This window comes from Ranitomeya imitator, chromosome 3 (assembly GCF_032444005.1).
Source record: "Ranitomeya imitator isolate aRanImi1 chromosome 3, aRanImi1.pri, whole genome shotgun sequence".
NCBI classification, from domain to species: Eukaryota; Metazoa; Chordata; class Amphibia; order Anura; family Dendrobatidae; genus Ranitomeya; species Ranitomeya imitator.
Genome location: NC_091284.1, coordinates 2459187 through 2482470, shown reverse-complemented (window position 1 = coordinate 2482470; position 23284 = coordinate 2459187). Strand labels below are relative to the sequence as shown.

The following is a 23284-nucleotide window of genomic DNA, read 5'->3' as shown; positions in this document are numbered from 1 at the left end:
AAAGGGGGCAAAAAAAACCCACCGTGCCGAACTAACGGCACGGCGGTACACCCTTTGCGTCTCAGAGCTTCCAGCAAAACAAAAGACAAGCTGGACAGAAAAAAAGCAACAAAAAAGCAAAAAGCACTTAGCTATACAGAGCAGCAGGTCACAGGAACAATCAGGAGAAGCTCAGATCCAACACTGAAACATTGACAAGGAGCAAGGATAGCAGCATCAGGCGGAGTTAAGTAATGAAGCAGTTAACGAGCTCACCAGAACACCTGAGGGAGGAAGCTCAGAAGCTGCAGTACCACTTGTGACCACAGGAGTGAATTCAGCCACAGAATTCACAACAGTCATGGCTCTCATCCAGCCACGTTTCAGATATCCCCACCATGTCATAATTATGCTCCAACAACATTACTTCTAATTCATCCATTTTGTTGGCGATGCTTCTGGCATTAGTATACATGCACTTTATGTTCCTCTCTGTACTTCTATTTCTTAAATTATTAACTGTTCTGACCCCACCCCCTATGCCACCGCCACCCCCAACTTCCTTATTTGTGCCCAGGTCTCTGTCTGCACTATCTTCCCCTCCTATAAAATGAATACCCTCCCCCCCAATTCCTAGTTTAAACACTCCTCCAACCTTCTAGCCATTCTCTCCCCCAGCACAGCTGCACCCTCCCCATTGAGGTGCAGCCCGTCCCTAGCGTAGAGCCTGTAGCCAACTGAGAAGTCGGCCCAGTTCTGCAGGAACCCAAACCCCTCTTTCCTACACCAATTCTTGAGCCACTTATTCACCTCCCTAATCTCCCGTTGCCTCTCTGGCGTGGCACGTGGTACCGGCAGTATTTCGGAAAATACCACATTGGAGGTCCTTGCTTTCAGCTTGCAGCCTAATTCCCTGAAATCATCTTTAAGGACCTTCCACCTACCTCTAACTTTGTCATTAGTGCCAATGTGCACCATGACCATCACCTGTGTAAGGAACCTCAGAAGCAGCAGCTTCACTCACAGCCACCAGAGGGAGCCCATAGACAGAACTCGCCGAAGTACCATTCACGACCACAGGAGGGAGTTCGACAACAGAATTCACAACAGTACCCCCCCCTTGAGGAGGGGTCACCGAACCCTCACCAGAGCCCCCAGGCCGATCAGGATGAGCCAAATGAAAGGCACGAACAAGATCGGCAGCATGAACATCACAGGCAAAAACCCAGGAATTATCTTCCTGACCATAACCCTTCCACTTGACCAGGTACTGGAGTTTCCGTCTCGAAACACGAGAATCCAAAATCTTCTCCACCACATACTCCAACTCCCCCTCGGCCAACACCGGGGCAGGAGGATCAACGGAGGGAACCATAGGCGCCACGTATCTCCGCAACAACGACCTATGGAACACATTATGGATGGCAAAAGAAGCTGGAAGATCCAAACAAAATGACACAGGATTAAGAACTTCAGAAATCTTATATGGTCCAATGAAACGAGGCTTAAACTTAGGAGAGGAAACCTTCATAGGAACGTGACGAGATGACAACCAAACCCCCAACACGAAGTCGGGGACCAACACAACGCCGGCGGTTAGCGAAACGTTGAGCCTTCTCCTGGGACAATGTCAAATTGTCCACCACATGAGTCCAAATCTGCTGCAACCTGTCCACCACCGCATCCACACCAGGACAGTTCGAAGGCTCAACCTGCCCTGAAGAGAAACAAGGATGGAAACCAGAATTACAGAAAAAAGGAGAAACTAAAGTAGCCGAGCTGGCCCGATTATTAAGGGCGAACTCAGCTAATGGCAAGAAAGACACCCAATCATCCTGATCAGCAGAAACAAAGCATCTCAGATATGTCTCCAAAGTCTGATTAGTTCGTTCGGTTTGGCCATTAGTCTGAGGATGGAAAGCCGAAGAAAAAGACAAATCAATGCCCATCTTAGCGCAAAAGGACCGCCAAAACCTCGAAACAAACTGGGAACCTCTGTCCGAGACGATGTTCTCTGGAATGCCATGCAAACGAACCACATGCTGGAAAAACAATGGCACCAAATCAGAGGAGGAAGGCAGTTTAGATAAGGGTACCAAATGGACCATCTTAGAGAAGCGATCACAAACCACCCAAATGACCGACATCTTTTGAGAAACAGGGAGATCAGAAATAAAATCCATGGAAATATGCGTCCAGGGCCTCTTCGGGATCGGCAAGGGCAAAAGCAACCCACTGGCACGAGAACAGCAGGGCTTAGCCCGAGCACAAATCCCACAGGACTGCACAAAAGAACGCACATCCCGTGACAAAGAAGGCCACCAAAAGGATCTAGCCACCAAATCTCTGGTACCAAAGATTCCAGGATGACCAGCCAATACTGAACAATGAATCTCCGAGATAACTCTACTAGTCCATCTATCAGGGACAAACAGTTTCTCTGTAGGACAACGGTCAGGTCTATCAGCCTGAAACTTTTGCAGCACACGCCGCAAATCAGGGGAAATGGCAGACATAACTACCCCTTCTTTAAGAATACCCGCCGGCTCCGGAACACCCGGAGAGTCAGGCACAAAACTCCTTGACAGGGCGTCAGCCTTCACATTCTTAGATCCCGGAAGGTATGAAACCACAAAATCAAAACGGGAGAAAAAGAGCGACCATCGAGCCTGTCTAGGATTCAACCGTTTGGCAGACTCGAGATAAGTTAAATTCTTGTGATCCGTCAAGACCACCACGCGATGTTTAGCTCCTTCAAGCCAATGTCGCCACTCCTCGAATGCCCACTTCATGGCCAACAACTCCCGATTGCCCACATCATAATTGCGCTCAGCAGGCAAGAATTTTCTAGAAAAGAAGGCACAGGGTTTCATCACCGAGCCATCAGAACTTCTTTGCGACAAAACAGCCCCTGCTCCAATTTCAGAAGCATCAACCTCCACCTGAAAAGGGAGCGAAATATCTGGCTGGCACAACACAGGGGCAGAAGCAAAACGACGCTTCAACTCCTGAAAAGCCTCTACAGCCGCAGAGGACCAATTGACCACATCAGCACCTTTCTTGGTCAAATCAGTCAACGGCTTAGCAACACTGGAAAAGTTAGCGATGAAGCGACGATAAAAATTAGCAAAGCCCAGGAACTTCTGCAAGCTCTTCACAGATGTCGGCTGAGTCCAATCGTAAATGGCCTGAACTTTAACAGGGTCCATCTCGATAGTAGAAGGGGAAAAAATGAAACCCAAAAATGAAACCTTCTGAACTCCAAAGAGACACTTTGATCCCTTCACAAACAAGGAATTCGCACGAAGGACCTGGAACACCATTCTGACCTGCTTCACATGAGATTCCCAATCATCCGAAAAGACCAAAATGTCATCCAAATATACAATCATGAATCTATCCAGGTACTCTCGGAAGATGTCATGCATAAAGGACTGAAACACAGATGGAGCATTAGAAAGCCCGAATGGCATAACCAGGTACTCAAAATGGCCCTCGGGCGTATTAAATGCCGTCTTCCATTCATCACCCTGTTTAATTCGCACAAGATTATACGCACCACGAAGATCTATCTTGGTGAACCAACTAGCCCCCTTAATCCGAGCAAATAAATCAGACAGCAGCGGCAAAGGATACTGAAATTTGACTGTGATCTTATTAAGAAGGCGGTAATCAATACAAGGTCTCAAAGAACCATCCTTCTTGGCCACAAAAAAGAACCCTGCTCCCAATGGTGACGACGACGGATGAATATGACCCTTCTCCAAGGATTCCTTTATATAACTCCGCATAGCGGCGTGCTCTGGCACAGATAAATTAAACAGACGGCCCTTAGGAAACTTACAACCAGGAATCAAATTAATAGCACAATCGCAATCCCTATGAGGAGGTAGGGCACCAGATTTGGGCTCTTCAAATACATCCCGGTAATCTGATAAAAACTCAGGGACTTCAGAAGGAGTGGAAGGTGAAATTGAGAGCAATGGAACATCACCATGTACCCCCTGACAACCCCAGCTGGACACAGACATAAATTTCCAATCCAATACTGGATTATGGACCTGTAGCCATGGCAACCCCAAAACGACCACATCATGCAGATTATGCAACACCAAAAAGCGAATAACCTCCTGGTGCGCAGGAGCCATGCACATGGTCAATTGAGTCCAGTACTGAGGCTTATTCTTGGCCAAAGGCGTAGCATCAATTCCTCTCAATGGAATAGGATACTCAAGGGCTCCAAGAAAAAATCACAGCGCCTGGCAAACTCCAAGTCCATCAAATTCAGGGCAGCACCTGAATCCACAAATGTCATAACAGAATAGGACGACAGAGAGCAAATCAGAGTAACGGACAAAAGAAATTTAGACTGTACCGTACCAATGGTGGCAGACCTAGCGAACCGCTTAGTGCGCTTAGGACAATCGGAGATAGCATGAGTGGATTCACCACAGTAAAAACACAGCCCATTCCGACGTCTGTGTTCTTGCCGTTCAGCTCTGGTCAAAGTCCTAGCACACTGCATAGGCTCAGGCCTATGCTCAGAGAATACTGCCAGATGGTGCACAGCTTTGCGCTCACGCATGCGCCGATCGATCTGAATGGCCAAAGACATAGACTCATTCAGACCCTCAGGCGTGGGAAATCCCACCATGACATCCTTAAGGGCTTCAGAAAGACCCTTTCTGAAAATTGCCGCCAGGGCACATTCATTCCACTGAGTAAGCACAGACCACTTTCTAAACTTCTGACAGTACACCTCCGCTTCATCCTGACCCTGACACAAAGCCAGCAAGATTTTCTCTGCCTGATCCACTGAATTTGGTTCATCATAAAGCAATCCAAGCGCCAGAAAAAACGCATCAACATCACGCAATGCCGGATCTCCTGGCGCAAGGGAAAATGCCCAGTCTTGAGGGTCACCACGTAACAAAGAAATAATGATTTTTACTTGTTGAACGGGGTCACCAGAGGAGCGGGGTTTCAAAGCTAGAAACAGTTTACAATTATTTTTGAAATTCAAGAACCTAGATCTATCCCCAGAAAATAAATCAGGAATAGGAATTTTAGGCTTTAACATAGGATTCTGAACCACAAAATCTTGAATGTTTTGTACCCTTGCAGAGAGATGTTCCATACAAGAGGACAGACCTTGAATGTCCATATCTACACCTGTGTCCTGAACCACCCAAAGGTCTAGGGGAAAAGAAAGACAAAACACAGTGCAAAGAAAAAAAATGGTCTCAGAAGTTCTCTTATCCCTCTATTGAGATGCATTAATACTTTGGGCCAGCTGTACTGTTATGACCTGGTGGTTAGGAGCACCCGGGATGACCTGATAGTTAAACCTCATACAGGACGAGCTCTGGGATGTGGGAGCTCTGCTGACCGCAACCCCTAATCCTATCACACACACTAGAAATAGCCGTGGAGCGCTCCTGACCAGACCTAGGCGCCTCGTCACAGCCTAAGAACTATCTAGCCCTAGAGATAGAAAATAAAGCCTACCTTGCCTCAGAGAAATTCCCCAAAGGTAAGGAAGCCCCCCACATATATTGACTGTGAGTAAAGATGAAAGTCACAAACGCAGAGATGAAACAGGTTTCAGCAAAGGGAGGCCAGACTTACTAAATAGACAGAGGATAGGAAAGGTAACTTTGCGATCAGCACAAAAACCTACAAAAGAACACGCAGAGTGTGCAAAAAAGACCTCCGCACCGACTCACGGTGCGGAGGGGCCACTCTGCATCCCAGAGCTTCCAGCTAGCAAGACAAAATCATGAAAACCAGCTGGACAAGAAAACAATGAACAAATAACGACTATCAGGAACTTAGCTTCTGCAGGAGAAAGCAGGTCACCAGAGAGATCCAGGAGCGAACTGAACCAATGCAAAAATATTGACAGCTGGCATGGAGTAACAATCTGAGTGGAGTTAAATAGAGAAGCCAACCAAAGGATAAACCACGTCACCTGTGTAAGGAACCTCAGAAGCAGCAGCTTCACTCACAGCCACCAGAGGGAGCCCATAGACAGAACTCACCGAAGTACCATTCACGACCACAGGAGGGAGTTCGACAACAGAATTCACAACACCGCAGTCAGTGGCCGGCGCCCGCATTCTCCCCTCCAGTCACCGCTCACACAGGGCTAATGCCGGCGGTAACGTACTCTGTAACCGCTGCTATTAACCCCTGTGTGTCCCCAACTTTTTACTATTGACGCTGCCTATGCGGCATCAAGAGTAAAAAGATGTAATGTTAAAAATAATAAAAAAACAAAAAACCTGCTATACTCACCCTCCGTAGTCCGCCGAGCCGCGCGCGGCCTCCACCATCTTCCGTTCCCAGAGATGCATTGCGAAATTACCCAGAAGACTTAAGTCATCTTGGTAATTTCGCAATGCATCCTGGGAACGGAAGATGGCGGCAGCCGCGCGCTCATCGCCTGCGCCACAGCTTTGCTGGATTGGATCCCGGCAGGTGAGTATATAACTATTTTTTATTTTAATTATTTTTTTTAACAGGGATATAGTGCCCACACTGCTATATACTACGTGGGCTGTGTTAGATACCGCGTGGCTGCTATATACTACCTGGCCAGTGTTAGATGCTATGTGGGCTGTGTTACGTATTGCGTGGGCTGTGCTATATACTGCGTGGGCTGTGTTATATACTGCATGGGCTGTGTTATATATTACGTGGCCAGTGTTATATACTGCGTGGCCAGTGTTATATACTACGTCGCCTGTGTTATATACTGCGTGGCTGCTATATACTGCGTGGGCTGTTATATAGGCCTGTGTTATATACTATGTCATCTGTGTTATATACTGCGTGGCTGCTATATACTGCGTGGGCTGTGTTATATAGTACGTGGGCTGTGTTATATACTGTTTGGGCTGTGTTATATACTGCGTGGCCACTGTTATATACTGCGTGGCTGCTATATACTGCGTGGGCTGTGTTATATACTGCATGGGCTGTGATATATACTGTTTGGGCTGTGTTATATACTACGTCGCCTGTGTTATATACTGCGTGGCTGCTATATACTGCGTGGGCTGTGTTATATAGTACGTGGGCTGTGTTATATACTGTTTGGGCTGTGTTATATACTACGTGGCCACTGTTATATACTGCGTGGCTGATATATACTGCGTGGGCTGTGTTATATAGTACGTGGGCTGTGATATATACTGTTTGGGCTGTGTTATATACTGCGTGGCCACTGTTATATATTGCGTGGCCTGTATTAACGCATCGGTATTCTACAATATGGAAACAGGAACAGGAAACAGGAACACATGGGCTACTTGCACAGTGAACAAGTCTGTATGATCATGTTCACACACCACCAAGAAACCTGAAGACACAAAAGAGAATAGTAAAACCAAAAACACTCAGTTTGAAAAAATGTTGCAGTAATCCGCAAGTGCTAGTAAAAGATGTAAAAAACAGGGTATTTGGTTGATACGTTTTTTGCAAAAAATGTATACTAAGCTGCTCTACCAATCTTCACGGTATACCCTTATCAGAGCAGTCCTAACTAATGTATGCAATCCCTATCTGATGTATTTAAAAACCTGATCATCTGTATATAACCTGTGTGAACAGGGTTCAGAGAGGAAAAATCCATGTGTGCATACAGGGTAGAACAGCTTTTGTGCAGATAGCCCAAGAGGAGTGGTGGAACTCCCCAACGTATCAACCAAATACCCTGTTTTTTACATCTTTTACTAGCACTTGCGGATTACTGCAACATTTTTTCAAACTGAGTGTTTTTGGTTTTACTATTCTCTTTTGTGTCTTCAGGTTTCTTGGTGGTGTGTGAACATGATCATACAGACTTGTTCACTGTGCAAGTAGCCCATGTGTTCCTGTTTCCATAATTGTTCTCTTGTGTCTACAAGACTGGGGAGTTCCACCACTCCTCTTGGGCTATCTGCACAAAAGCTGTTCTACCCTGTATGCACACATGGATTTTTCCTCTCTGAACCCTGTTCACACAGGTTATATACAGATGATCAGGTTTTTAAATACATCAGATAGGGATTGCATACATTAGTTAGGACTGCTCTGATAAGGGTATACCGTGAAGATTGGTAGAGCAGCTTAGTATACATTTTTTGCAAAAAACGTATCAACCAAATACCCTGTTTTTTACATCTTTTACTAGCACTTGCGGATTACTGCAACATTTTTTCAAACTGAGTGTTTTTGGTTTTACTATTCTCTTTTGTGTCTTCAGGTATTCTACAATATGTATGTTTGTATATACAGTCACATACTATATAGCACAGGCCACATCGTATTTTCTGCTATATACTACATGGCTCTTATATACTACGTGGCTTGTGCTATATACTATGTGGCTGCTATATACATACATACATATTCTAGAATACCCGATGCGTTAGAATGGGGCCACCATCTAGTATGTATATATATATATATATATATATATATATAAATATATATATATATATATATATATACACACACACACACACATATATAATCTATTACAAAGGAAATGTGTCATCTTTATCTTTAGGCTTGTCATGAACTGGGGTTGTTTGGTTGCCCCAGTTCTTTTCGGAAGGGGATTAATCTATATCCCACTTCCCAGTTCTGGTTAGGAACTTGCAGCTCTCTGGCGCCCCCTTACCCTCAGGTCAGTTAGGGAACTACACCTAGGATAAGTAGTCTCCAGAAAGGCTGCCCGGTTATGAACTGGCTATTGGGCATGCTGCAGTGAGGGTGATATAACTATTTGCAGCCTGGCAATACACTTATAAACCCCTTTCCATCACTTCCAGCTTTAATAATAATAATCTGTATTAGTGATGAGCGAATATACTCGTTACTCGAGATTTTTCGAGCACGCTCCTCCCAGTAGATTTAGTTTTTATTGCCGCAGCTGAATGATTTACATCTGTTAGCCAGCATAAGTACATGTGGGGATTGCCTGGTTGCTAGGGATTCCCCACATGTACTTATGCTGCTACCCCCTCGGACCCCCGAGCATGCTCAAGATACTCGAGTAACGAGTATATTCGCTCATCACTAATCTTTATTTTTATATAGCACTAGCATATTCTGCAGCGCGTTACAGTTTGCACACATTATCATCACAATCTAAATTCCCTATGAGTATGTCTTTGGAATGTGGGAGGAAACCCACACAAACACGGGGAGAACATACAAACTCCGTGCAGATGTTTGCAGATGTTGTCCTTAGTGGGATTTGAACTCAGGACTCCAGCGCTGCAAGGCTGCAGTGCTAACCACTAAGCCACTATGCTTTACCCAACAAGCTCAGTACGCTCTGCTGCCACCCGCTCCTATTACTATGATTAATAGCGGGTCAGGAGCCAACCCAATCGGTAGCAATGGCTTTGGTCGGAGGACTTAGGGTACGTTTAGAACAGTATTTCCCAAACTCCAGTCCTCACGGACCCCAACAGGTCATGTTTTCATGATTTCCATAGTGCTGCACAAGTGAGAGAACTCCTGACACTTCCATCACCTGTGCAATACTAAGGAAATCCTGAAAATATGACTTGTTGGGGTCCGTGAGGACTGGAGTTTGGGAAACACTGTTTTAAAACTAGGAAAAAGACACTACTAAATATTATAGCTTTTACTCCAAAAAGATTAGGCAGTGTTTACAAAAAGTATAAAAAAAAAAATTTCAAGATGAGACAATTATAGCGTGTACACAATGATTACAAAATAAAAGGGATTAAAGTTGAAAAAAACACTTAGAATTATCTCATCATGGCTGCCATGTGGCGGGGGAAGGGCGACCTCCCAATGCATCAGAGCAGATTGCAGAGCTTCTGTTAGCTGACTCCCTGGGCAAAAAGACTGCCCTGTTGTCCTGCCTCTGAGTTTTATACCTGTGCCCAAATCCAAGGCACACCCCCTGTGCTGGCCTCAATGAGTGGCTGAATACTCCCCTTTTTGAAAGTTATGAAATCCTGCTATTAACCATATCTCCTGGGGAGAAGCCCATAGAAGGAAGACAAAACTATCATTTTTCTCAGCATGAAATGGACGTTCATTTAAGTCTAAACACGATTTGGCTATGCTCCTCGGTTAAGCAGTAATCCACTACTTGGATTCTGCTGGTCCCTGAGCTTAGAAAATTCACTGGAGTATGGTTCTGCCAAGTTTTCGTGTTTCTATGGCTCTTTGCCGTCGTTATATTTTGATTAACCCTGTACTATGACAAAGGAAACGCGTGTTTCAGAGCTTTTTACGTTCAGTTTCCCCAGCTGATAGCAGCAGGAAGGGGGTGAGGGAATCAAACACACACATTCCTGAGGGAGGGGGGAAGGAGTATAGGATTACACAGGCAGAGAGAGAGAAGGAGGGGGATCAAAGCAGCAGCGTGTGTCTGCAAAACCAAAAGATGTAGCAGACCTCAGTGTGCGGTTGAACAATAAGATATTGCGTCATATTTCCTGACAAGGCCTTTTAGAGATCATTTCATCTTCAACTTGCACAATAACAGTCATTTTGACTAGGCGTGTCCAAACTTTTACATGGCACTGTAACCTTGTTTGTATTCGCCAAATTGGTAAGTGGAAGACTGCCTTCAATTCGAACGAGGGTCTCTTGGAAATTTGGTGATGCCATCCGGGTTGGCCAGTGCTCCAGCAGTGTTTCAGAACTTCATAAATTGTATTTTTTCTTCTTTGGTGGGTTCATCTGTGGGGATACACTTGGATGATATCTTGATTTACTCAGGTTCTCGTGAAGAGTATGGGGAGCATGTTTGACAGGTTGTTCAGGCTCTTCAGGACAATCATTTGTTTGCCAAGCTAGAGAAGTGTCAATTTGAGGTACAGCAGATTGAGTTTTTGGGTCATTTGGTTTTTACTAAGGGTTTTCAGATGGATCCGGTTAAGGTACAGACTGTCCTTGATTGGGTGTAACCTACTAATATTAATGCTTTACAGAGGTTTTTAAGTTTTCCTAATTTTTTATCTTGGTCTTATTATTTCCCAGAGGAGCATTTCAGCTTAAAAGTCTCCTCATCTCGGCATGCTTGACATGTCACTCTCTGCAAGGACAAATGTTACCCCTTGGATCCTGATCAGACTCCGCTCACAGCCAAACCAGATCTCACACTTTGCACTGACGAGGGGCATTAATCCGAAACACAGTGTCTGCAAACTGAGATTCTGGTTTTGTTTTTAATCCTAAGTCATGTGACCAGGCTCGGTAAAGGGTCGACATTGACTTTTAGGATTGCTACTTCTTATGGGTGGCACTAGAGTTGTAGTCATCATCCTCTCTGAAGAGACTTTCCTAATTATTATGAATATTTAGAATGGAGAGTCCTCAGTGGTTGATACCTTTTAATGGCGAACTGAAAAGATGGTAACAAATTGCAGCTTTCCAGACTTTTTTTTTCGTGAAACCCGACTCGACCCTGAAAAACTAAAAGTCGCTCAACCCCAGGTACTGCACCCTGGGTAATTAGTTGCCAGAAAGGCTGCCTGCTATGTACTGGCTATTGGGCACGCTGCAACGACGCGATAACTACTCCCACTCAGGCAGGAACAATAATTATCAAACCCGCCAGTCACTACAGAGCCTCCCAAACTCACAGGACAAAGTATGCTGCCACCAGCTCCGATTCCACAAGGGTAAGGCTAGGTTCACATTGCGTTAACAGCGGCCCGACTTGACATACCGCTAGCGCTGACAGAGTTAGCAGATGCTCTATCTGCGCTAGACGTGACCGACCTGGAAACGCCGCAGCCGCGTTCCATGGTCCGTCACTCAATGACACAGATAGGTAAGATTTCTTGAAATAAGTGATGCGCGATGCTGTAGCATGTGATTATGGTCAGAGCAACCTTCACTGCATCCATGTAAGAGGCGGTGATATTTAGTACTGCATTGAGATTTACTCTAATGTCTCCATGGGAGGCAAGATGTGCAATCTACATAGAGAATTATTCTTCCTTCATAGATGTGTGGCCTTATTTCTCTTGATTTGCAGCCAGTCTCCTTTTTTAGGTCACACTATTCTGTATGTACAGTATGTCTTACATTTTCTGTATACCGTATATATTCGAGTATAAGCCGAGATTTTCAGCCCATTTTTTTTAGGCTGAACGTGCCCCTCTTGGCTTATACTTGAGTCATTATCCCTGGGGGTCGGCGGAGGAGCGGAAGCGGTGGCTGTCACATACTCACCTGCTCCCGGCGTGGTCCCTGCAGGTCCCTGGTTCTGACAGCTTCTCCCATCGTTGAGCGGTCACATGTTACCGCTCATTACAGTAATGAATATGGACCCGACCACTCCCATAGGGGTAGAGCTGCATATTCATTACTGTAATTAGCGGTAACGGTGACCGCTCAACGCTGGAAGAAGCAGTCAGCACCTGGAGAACCAGGGACGTGCAGGGACCGCGCCAGGAGCAGGTGAGTATAATGGGGAGGGGGAGCACTGCGCCATATTCACCTGTCCCACGTTCCAGGCACCGCTCCGTCTTCCGAGTCCGCTGCAGTGACGCTCAGGTCAGAGGGCGCGGTGACGTGGTTAGTGTGCGCCACCCTGTGCCTGAGCGTCAGTGCACAGGACGCGGAAGACGGAGCGGTGCCCGGAACGGTGCCGGGTGCCTGAGCGACGAGAGGTGAGTATGTCGTGTTTTTTTTTTTAATCGCAGCAACAGCAAATGGGGCAAATATCTCTATGGAGCATCTTATGGGGCATAATCAGCATTTGTGGGGCATTATATGGGGCAAATATCTCTATGGAGCATCTTATGGGGCCATAATCAGCATTTGTGCAGCATTATATGGGGCAAATATCTCTATGGAGCATCTTATGGGGCCATAATCAGCATTTGTGGGGCATTATATGGGGCAAATATCTCTATGGAGCATCTTATGGGGCCATAATCACCATTTGTGCAGCATTATATGGGGCAAATATCTCTATGGAGCATCTTATGGGGCCATAATCAACATTTGTGGGGCATTATATGGGGCAAATATCTCTATGGAGCATCTTATGGGGCCATAATCAGCATTTGTGGGGCATTATATGGGGCAAATATCTCTATGGAGCATCTTATGGGGCCATAATCAGCATTTGTGCAGCATTATATGGGGCAAATATCTCTATGGAGCATCTTATGAGGCCATAATCAGCATTTGTAGGGCATTATATGGGGCAAATATCTCTATGGAGCATCTTATGGGGCCATAATCAACATTTGTGGAGCATTATATGGGGCAAATATCTCTATGGAGCATCTTATGGGGCCATTATCAGCATTTGTGCAGCATTATATGGGGTAAATATCTCTATGGAGCATCTTATGGGGCCATAATCAGCATTTGTGGGGCATTATATGGGGCAAATATCTCTATGGAGCATCTTATAGGGTCATAATCAGCATTTGTGCAGCATTATATGGGGTAAATATCTCTATGGAGCATCTTATGGGGCCATAATCAGCATTTGTGGAGCATTATATGGGGCAAATATCTCTATGGAGCATCTTATAGGGTCATAATCAGCATTTGTGCAGCATTATATGGGGCAAATATCTCTATGGAGCATCTTATCTGGCCATAATCAGCATTTGTGCAGCATTATATGGGGCAAATATCTCTATGGAGCATCTTATGGGGCCATAATCAGCATTTGTGGAGCATTATATGGGGCAAATATCTCTATGGAGCATCTTATGGGGCCATAATCAGCATTTGTGCAGCATTATATGGGGCAAATATCTCTATGGAGCATCTTATGGGGCCATAATCAGCATTTGTGGGGCATTATATGGGGCAAATATCTCTATGGAGCATCTTATGGGGTCATAATCAGCATTTGTGGGGCATTATATGGGGCAAATATCTCTATGGAGCATCTTATGGGGCCATAATCAGCATTTGTGCAGCATTATATGGGGCAAATATCTCTATGGAGCATCTTATAGGGTCATAATCAGCATTTGTGGGGCATTATATTATTATTATTATTTTATTATTATTATATGGGGCAAATATCTCTATGGAGCATCTTATGGGGCCATAATCAACATTTGTGCAACATTATATGGGGTAAATATCTCTATGGAGCATCTTATGGGGCCATAATCAACATTTGTGCAACATTATATGGGGCAAATATCTCTATGGAGCATCTTATGGGGCCATAATCAGCATTTGTGCAACATTATATGGGGCAAATATCTCTATGGAGCATCTTATGGGGCCATAATCAGCATTTGTGGGGCATTATATGGGGCAAATATCTCTATGGAGCATCTTATGGGGCCATAATCAGCATTTGTGGGGCATTATATGGGGCAAATATCTCTATGGAGCATCTTATGGGGCCATAATCAGCATTTGTGGAGCATTATATGGGGCAAATATATCTATGGAGCATCTTATGGGGCCATAATCAGCATTTGTGGGGCATTATATGGGGCAAATATCTCTATGGAGCATCTTATGGGGCCATAATCAGCATTTGTGGGGCATTATATGGGGCAAATATCTCTATGGAGCATCTTATGGGGCCATAATCAACATTTGTGGGGCATTATATGGGGCAAATATCTCTATGGAGCATCTTATGGGGCCATAATCAGCGTTTGTGCAGCATTATATGGGGCAAATATCTCTATGGAGCATCTTATGGGGCCATAATATTTGTGCAGCATTATATGGGGCAAATATCTCTATGGAGCATCTTATTTGGCCATTATTAACCTTTATGCAGCATTATATGGGGCATATTTTAATATGGAGCATTATATGTGGCTCCTGATTCAATATGGATATTCAAAAACACAACCTACTGATGTCTCAATTAATTTTAATTTTATTGGATCTATTTTTATTTTTGACATTCACCGGTAAATGCTGCATTTCCACCCTAGGCTTATACTCGAGTCATTAAGTTTTCCCATTTTTTTGTGGCAAAATTAGGGGGGTCGGCTTATACTCGAATATATACTGTAATATGTTTATGATAATTTTTTTTGTGTTTGTATTAATTGTGATTTATAATAACTTTACAGTTTAGATCATATTGTTCCTTCATTGTTCTCTGTCGGTTGTATGGGGTCGACAGACTAATGTGTATAGGGCCAACAACGCTTCCTCGACAGATGATGTCGGGGAGGGATGGCTCCCACTCCACACTACCAATGCCCCACCATACAATCACACCACCACACACCTGCGCTGCCATACATCCATCTCACCTTACACCCACTGCATGATAATACCGCCACACCATACTTCTTCACTACCGCACACACGCTCCACCATACTACCTTCCCTCCATGCACCCACCCTATATCCGCAACACCACACACCCACCCTACCATACATCCACATCATCATTCACCCGCCCCATGATACTGCTGCCCCATCATACACCTGTATCATCATGCATCCACACCACCACATACCCACTCCGCCATACATTCACATCACCATTCACCCACTCCATAATAACACCGCTCCACTATACACCTAGTCAACAATATGTCCGCCCTATCATCCATCCACATACACCCACTCCACGTTCTGCCACTTCACACATCTGCATTACACCCACTCCATTGCCAGACTTTGGCTCCACCATGCATCCTCCATCTTGGTGTCCTTGAAGTGGATTGTAACTGCCTGTTTATTCCTGCAGGTCCAGCTTTGTGATTGCTGCTGCCAGCAATGTCTCGGCCCCTTGAGGGAGAATTTTTATTCGTCAGGAGGCAGGATTTAGAGCGTCTGACCACTGAAGTGATGCAGATGAAGGAGTTTTTGCCTAAAATCCTGAGCCAAGATGTGCTGGAGGGTGTGCAGCGGCTGGAGGTGGTTGAGAGCGGTGAGTGGCCTCATGGTCTACGAGCGTTGTACTTTCACACACATCGCTACTCCACACTTACACACTGCCTCTCCACATGCACACACACGGCCACTCTATGACTGTTGTGAATTCCGCTCTTGGGCTCCCTCCGGTGGTTGTAAGTGGCACTTTTGTGAGTTCTGCTCTTGGGCTCCCTCCGGTGGTTTTTAAGTGGAATGGTTGCTCCTTGGATTTAGCAGTCTGCAGCTGCTTCCACTGATCGTCTTTTCTGCTCGGCTATTTTTGCCTGGATCTTCCCTTCAGCCAGTGCCACTTGTCAATGGTTCCTGGTTGGATTCACATCTCTCTTGGATTTCCCTGATATCCTGACTAGTTCAGCAAAGATAAGTCCTTGCTTTGCTCTTTTCTGTCCACATGTTGTGGACTTATTCGTTCTGTGCATTCTATGTTTTGTCCAGCTTGTCAGTATGGATTAATTCAGTTTAGCTGGAAGCTCTGGGAAGCAGATTTACCCTCCACACCTTTAGTCAGGTGTGGAGATTTTTGTAAACTCTGTGTGGATTTTTGTAGTTTTTAATACTGACCGCACAGTATTCCATCCTGTCCTCTCTATCTAGCTAGACTGGCCTCCTGTGCTACATCCTGGTTTCATTCTGTGTATGTATTTTCCCTCTCCACTCACAGTCATTACTTGTGGGGGGCTATCCTTTGGGGATTTTCTCTGAGGCAAGATAGTTTTCCTGTTTCTATCTTTAGGGGTAGTTAATTCTCAGGCTGTGACGAGATGCCTAGGGAGAGTTAGGAGCATTCCACGGCTACTTCTAGTGTTGTGTTGAGCTTAGGGACTGCGGTCAGTACAGGTACCACTTCCTTCAGAGCTCATCCCATGTTGCTCCTAAACCACCAGTTCATAACAATGACGTCAATCCCCACACCCACACGGCCCCTCCACACTTACACACTGCCAATCCCCACATACACACAGATAAGGGAACTGAAGGTAAACTAATCAAATTTGTGAATGATACAAAGCTAGGAGGGATAGCTAACTTTTGAGAAGATAGAAAGGATTCTGAAGGATCTAGATAACTTGAACAATGGGCAGCGACTAATAGAAAGGTATTTAACGGAGAAATGCAAGATTCTACATCTGTACAAGAAAAGTAAAAATGACATCTACAGAATGGGAGAAATAGAACTAAGCAACAGCACCTGTGAAAAAGACTGGGGCATGCTAATAGATCACAGACTGCACATGAGTCAACAGTGTGATGCAGTAGCAAAAAAGGCAAACGCAGTTCTAGGATGTATAAAGAGAAGCATAGAGTCTAGATCACGTGAAATAATTACTCCTCCTTGGTTGTGCCTCATCTGGAATACTGTGTCCAGTTCTGGGCATCACATTTTAAAAAAGACCTTGAAAATCTGCAAAGTATGTCATACAAGAAACGGGTAAAGGATCTGGGAGTGTTTATCTTGCAAAAAAGAAGGCAAAGAGGAGACTTACTAGCTGTCTAAAAATATCTGAAGGGATGTCACAGTGTAGAGGGATCATCATCATTATTCTCATTTGCACACGAGAAGCAGTGGAATGAAACTGAAAGGGAGAAGATACAGATTAGGGATTAGAAAACTTTGACAGTGAGGCTAAGTGCACACGTTGCAGAATTGCCGCGGAAATTTCCGCAGCAATTCCGCAACTCCTGCCGCGGGTATATCGCATGCGTATTCCCGCTAAACACTAGTGTAATTAGCTTGCAGAATGCTTTCATTTTCCAGGCGATCTGTAGCATCGCTTGGAAAACTGATTGACAGGTTGGTCACACAAACATAGTGTTTGACAAGTGTGACCAACTATTTACTATTCATGCGGCCTATGCAGCATCAATAGTAAAAAGATCTAATGTTAAAAATAATAAAAAATCATGATATTCTCACCTTCCGTCAGCACCCGATCTCCTCAGCGGTGCACGCGGCGGCTTCCGTTCCCAGGGATGCTGTGTCCGAAGGACCTGGGATGACGTCGCGGTCGCGCACAGCATCCCTGGGATCGGAAGCCGCCGCGTGCACCGCTGAGAGGCGGGAGGACTCCGGGGCCATCGGAAGGTGAGTATATCACTATTTTTTATTTTTATTCTTTTTTTTAACAATTATATGGTGCCCAGTCCCAGTCTCCTCTCCTCCACCCTGGGAACCATCCGCACATGATTTGCTGACTTCCCGCATGGTTGGCATACCCACATGAATAAAGTAACTGGATCAATGCATTCCTATGTGTGCTGAATCCCCGCGATTCCGCAAATTAATGAACATGCTGCCTTTTTTTTCCGGAATGCGTTTCCGCTCCGCAAAAAAAACGCAGCATGTGCATACAAAATGTGGATTGCATTTTATTAATAGGGTGCTTAATGTGAGCGTGTTTTTTTCGCCATTTTATCACCTTTTTATAGCGAAAAAAACGCGAAAATTCCGGAACATGTGCACACAGCCTGAGGGTGATCAAGGAGCGGAACAGGCGGCCACCAGAGGTGGTGAGTTCTCCTTCAATGTGTCACGTAGTGGCAAGGGACTGTTGGCACTTATGAGGAAGGAAAGTGTCATGATCCATTCCGGAGTTTAGTTCTGTCTGCCTTTTCTCTGGGTGGATCATGTCAAGGGTTAACTTTGATCTGCCTCATTCTGGACTCGGGTTTGCTATTTAGCTCCCAGGTATCCTGAGGGTGGTGTCAGCTATAGCTCTGTCTTTGGCGTGTGAACCTGAGTCTGGAAGCCCTTGGTTTGTCCTACTGAACCCTGACTTGTCCTGTGTCTGTTATCCCCCCGCCTGCCCTTTCCCAGTGTCTCTTTGTCTGTCTGTTTATCTGCTTGACTCCCTGGTTATGATATCTTGGCTTGGCTCTTTGACTCTGTTTCAGTTTGTCACTATTGTACCGTATTTTGCCCGTCCTGGTTTACTGATCCCTTGCTATATCCTGACTATCCGTTCTGTCTGAATCCGTTTGTACTGTTGTGCTCTGACTTGGTTTTCCTGACCTTGCTCTCGCCACTAGGTGGCGTCTGTTCAGTTGCTCTGTGTGTGTGCAGTCTGGCTTCACTACCAGGCTCCCCCTGGTGGAGGTTGCGCTGTACTGCACTGCAGCTGCATGACATTATAGCTGACCAACACATTTAAAGCGATTTCTGCATTTTTTTTTCTCTGCTCTGTTTGCTATGGATCCGCTACATACCTTGGCAGATTAAATGGATAGCTTGACTGTTATGATACAAGACCTGTTTGTGGAACAGAGGGCCTTGTCCTCTTCTCATAACCACCTGCAAAGGGAGCTTTCAGACACAGTTAAATTATTGCAGACTGGCTTTAAACTATCTGACACTGTTGATGTCTCTTTGCACTCTCCTGAACCTACAGTCAAGCTCCCAGATACCTTCTCTGGGGAGAGGGAGAGATTTTTTACTTTTAAGGAGAGTTGCAAGCTTTTTTTTTTCTCTTAGACCTAGATCTTGTGGTAATGAGAGTCGGCGAGTGGGGATAATTATTTCTTTACTGCGGGAGGGACCTCAGTCATGGGCCTTCTCTTTACCTGCTTCTGCCCCTGAACGTGTGTCTGTGGACAAATTCTTTGAGGCTTTGGGACTGATTTATGACGAACCGGACCGGGTCAGGGTAGCAGAGGACATGATCATGAGTCTCTCCCAGAATGAACTCACTGCTGAACAGTACTGTTCTGAGTTTAGGCGGTGGGCTGTTGAGGTGTCTTGGGGTGACTCTGCTCTGAAGCGCCTGTTTGAGAGAGGACTTTCTGATCATCTCAAGGACGCGCTGGCCCTTCATACGCCACCCAGTTCCCTGGTAGAGGCCATGACTCAGGCCATTCGTATGGACCGAAGGTTACAGGAGAGAAGAATTATCCAGCGTGAGATTTCTGCTTTGCCTGCCAAGTCTGAGGTGATGTCATTCAAGGAGACTATGGAAGTTGGTGCCATCAATTTCAAGGAGAGGAAACGGCGACTTGATGGGAAACTATGTTTTTACTGTGGAGATCCGGGACATTGGAAGAAGGACTGCCCCTCTTGTCCATCGTCTAACAAGCTGCCGAGTCTGGGTGATGGTCTAGGAGGTCATCCAGACTCACAGGTACCATTTTCGTCATTTCAAAAAGTTTTGTTAGAGGTGGAACTGTGTTATGGAGGTGTCTTTGCATCCACTTCAGCATTTGTGGACTGTGGATCTTCCATGAACTTCATTGACTATAGTCTGGTGTCCAAGTTAAAGTTAGGGACAGTTAGACTATAGACTCCGATCCATATCGTTGCCATTGATAAGACACCGTTGGCTCAAAATGTCCTTAAATTTGTCTCTGAGGAGTTCCTCCTCAAGGTGGGTTCTTTGCACCAGGAACGAATTTCATGTTATGTTATGAATAATCTTCCTGCGGGACTGGTGCTGGGGTTCCCATGGCTGCAGAGACATAATCCTGTTATAGACTGGGGATCCCGTGATATTGTTAAATGGGGTCCTAATTGTTTCAATGGTTGTCTTTCTACTGTGTTTGTGTCCACCACTAGTCCGGAGGGTATTCCGGAGTACCTAAAGGACTTTGGTGATGTGTTCTCCGAAAAAGAGGCTGAGGTCTTACCACCCCATCGTCCTTATGATTGTACCATTAACCTTATTCCGGGTTCTAAATTGCCCAAAGCCCGTTTGTACAATCTTTCTGGCCCGGAACGTACTGCTATAAAAAACTATATCTCTGATAGTTTACGCAAAGGTCACATCCGTCCCTCTGTCTCACCTGTGGCCGCGGGTTTTTTCTTTGTAAAGAAGAAAGATGGTGGTTTACGCCCATGCCTCGATTTCCAGGAACTAAATAAAATTACGGTGAGAAATACCTACCCTCTCCCAGTTATTCCTGATCTTTATAACCAATTGTCTGGGGCTAAGTGGTTTTCCAAACTCAATCTTAGGGGAGCATATAATCTTATCCGCATTCAGGAAGGGGATGAGTGGAAAACGGCATTTCTCACCTCTGAGGGTCTATTTGAAAATTTGGTCATGCCCTTTGGTCTCACAAACGCGCCCGCGGTGTTTCAGAACTTCATGAATGATGTGTTTTCTGATTTTATCGGGCGCTTTATGGTTGTATACCTGGATGATATCCTTGTTTTCTCGCCTGACAAGGAATCTCACATTGGTCATTTACGTGCTGTTCTTCACAGGTCGCGGGGAAATTCTCTGTTCGCTAAACCAGAGAAATGTTTGTTTTGTGTCCAGGAGCTTTCTTTTCTGGGGATCATCCTTTCTGCCAATGGGTTTCGGATGGATCCCGGAAAGGTACAGGCCATTGTTGTTTGGGTGCAACCCAGAGACCTCAAGGGGTTGCAGCGTTTTCTGGGTTTCGCCAATTATTACCGAAAATTCATCAAAGGGTTTTCTCAGGTAGTCAACCCACTCACCGATCTCACTTGCAAAGGGGCTGATCTCAAAGTTTGGTCATCCTTGGCAGTTGAAGCATTTATTACTTTAAAAAAATGTTTTATGTCTGCTCCTGTGTTGGTTCAGCCCGATCCATCTAAACCATTTATTGTAGAGGTGGATGCATCAGAGGTGGGAGTAGGGGCGGTGTTGTCTCAGGGACCCGTTACTTTGACCAACTTGAGACCATGTGCCTTTTTCTCCCGTAAGTTTTCTTCTGCCGAGAGGAACTATGATGTTGTGAACCGGGAGTTATTGGCCATAAAATTGGCTTTTGAGGAATGGAGGCATTTTTTGGAGGGGGCGGTTCATCGGATCACGGTGGTTACTGACCTAGATCTGGGTATTTATTATGATGGAATATAGGCTGAACTGGATGGACAAATGTCTTTTTTCGGCCTTACTAACTATGTTACTATGTTACTATGTCTTATATTGAAACCGCCAAACGGTTAACTCCTAGACAGGCTAGGTGGTCGCTGTTTTTCTCTCGTCTTCATTTTTCTATCACCTTTCGGCCTGGTTCCAAGAATGTCAAGGCTGATGCCTTATCTCGCAGTTTTGATCCGATATCACCCCCCGAACCTCCTTCCTCCATTCTTCAGCATGGGGTGGTTGTTGCGGGGGTATCCTCTGAATTGGAGCAGGAGATTCGTAAGGCTCAGTCTCTTGCTCCTCCCTCTTTGCCTGACAATAAGCTTTTTGTCCCAGTTCAGTACCGATTGAGGATTCTCCAGGAGTTCCACGATTCTGCTCTTAGTGGTCACCCGGGGATCTCTGCCACCCGAAAAGCTGTTGCTAGGCTGTTTTGGTGGCCCTCCATGACCTCTGATATCACTGTGTTTGTGTCTGCTTGTGATACCTGTGCCCGTGCTAAGAGCTACCATAACCGGCCGGCCGGGGAATTGGTGCCATTGTCAATTCCAGATAGACCTTGGACTCATTTGTCCATGGATTTTATCACTGATCTCCCTCCTTCCAATGGCAAAACTGTAATCTGGGTAGTGGTTGACAGATTTAGCAAGCAAGCACATTTTGTACCTCTGGCGGGATTGCCTAATGCTGAGACACTATCTAGATTATTTGTTAAGCATGTTGTACGGCTGCATGGTGTGCCTTTGAATGTGGTTTCTGATAGAGGGGTTCAATTTGTGTCCAAATTTTTGGAGGGCATTTTGTAAGAGATTGGGTATTTGTTTGACCTTCTCCTCTGCTTACCATCCTGAGACCAACGGGCAGACTGAGAGGACCAATCAGTCACTTGAACAGATTTTGAGGTGTCTTGCTACGTCTCAGCAGGATGATTGGTGTTCTTCGTTGCCCGTGGCTGAATTTGCATCTAATAATCGGATTAACCAGTCCACGGGCACCTCTCCATTCTTCTGTAAGTACGGTTTTCATCCCCATTTTGGTGAATTTTCTAGGCTGGATTCAGGATGTCCAGGGGCTGATACGGCAGTGCAACGGTTGGGGGAGGTGTGGAGGGAGGTCCAGAAGAACATTGGGGAGGCTCAGGGCAAACATAAACTTTTTGCTGATAAGCGACGGTCTGTAGGACCTATATTCCTGGTAGGAGATAAAGTGTGGTTGTCTACCAAGAACATTCGTCTAAAGATTCCTTCTGCTAAGCTTGGTCCCAGGTTTATTGGTCCTTACGAGGTCATTGAGGTGGTCAATCCAGTTGCTTTTCGTTTACGCCTTCCTCAGTCACTTCGGATCCCCAATGTGTTCCATAAATCCCTTCTTAAGTCCTTTGTACCATCTTCCACTGGGCCTCCATCCCCTCCGCCTCCTGTCTCTGTGAATGGTCAGACCGAGTTTGAAGTAGAACGGATCGTGGATTCTCGCATGGTCCGTAGTTCCCTTCAGTATTTGGTCCATTGGAGGGGTTATGGTCCTGAGGATCGATCTTGGGTCCCGGCGCGATCTGTCCATGCTGATCGATTGGTCCGTGCATTTCATGCACGTTATCCTGG

General features: G+C 45.4%; 1 protein-coding gene across 1 annotated transcript in view; it reads left to right on the top strand.

Moving 5' to 3' along the window:
* Nucleotides 1-23284, top strand: part of HSF2BP (heat shock transcription factor 2 binding protein) — a 159643-nt gene that overhangs the window by 83806 nt on the left and 52553 nt on the right. The window contains exon 2 of the mRNA XM_069760382.1: nucleotides 15671-15853. Within this exon, the coding sequence (XP_069616483.1) occupies nucleotides 15700-15853 (154 nt within the window). The 5' untranslated portion in view covers nucleotides 15671-15699. The remainder of the gene's footprint in view (nucleotides 1-15670; nucleotides 15854-23284) is intronic.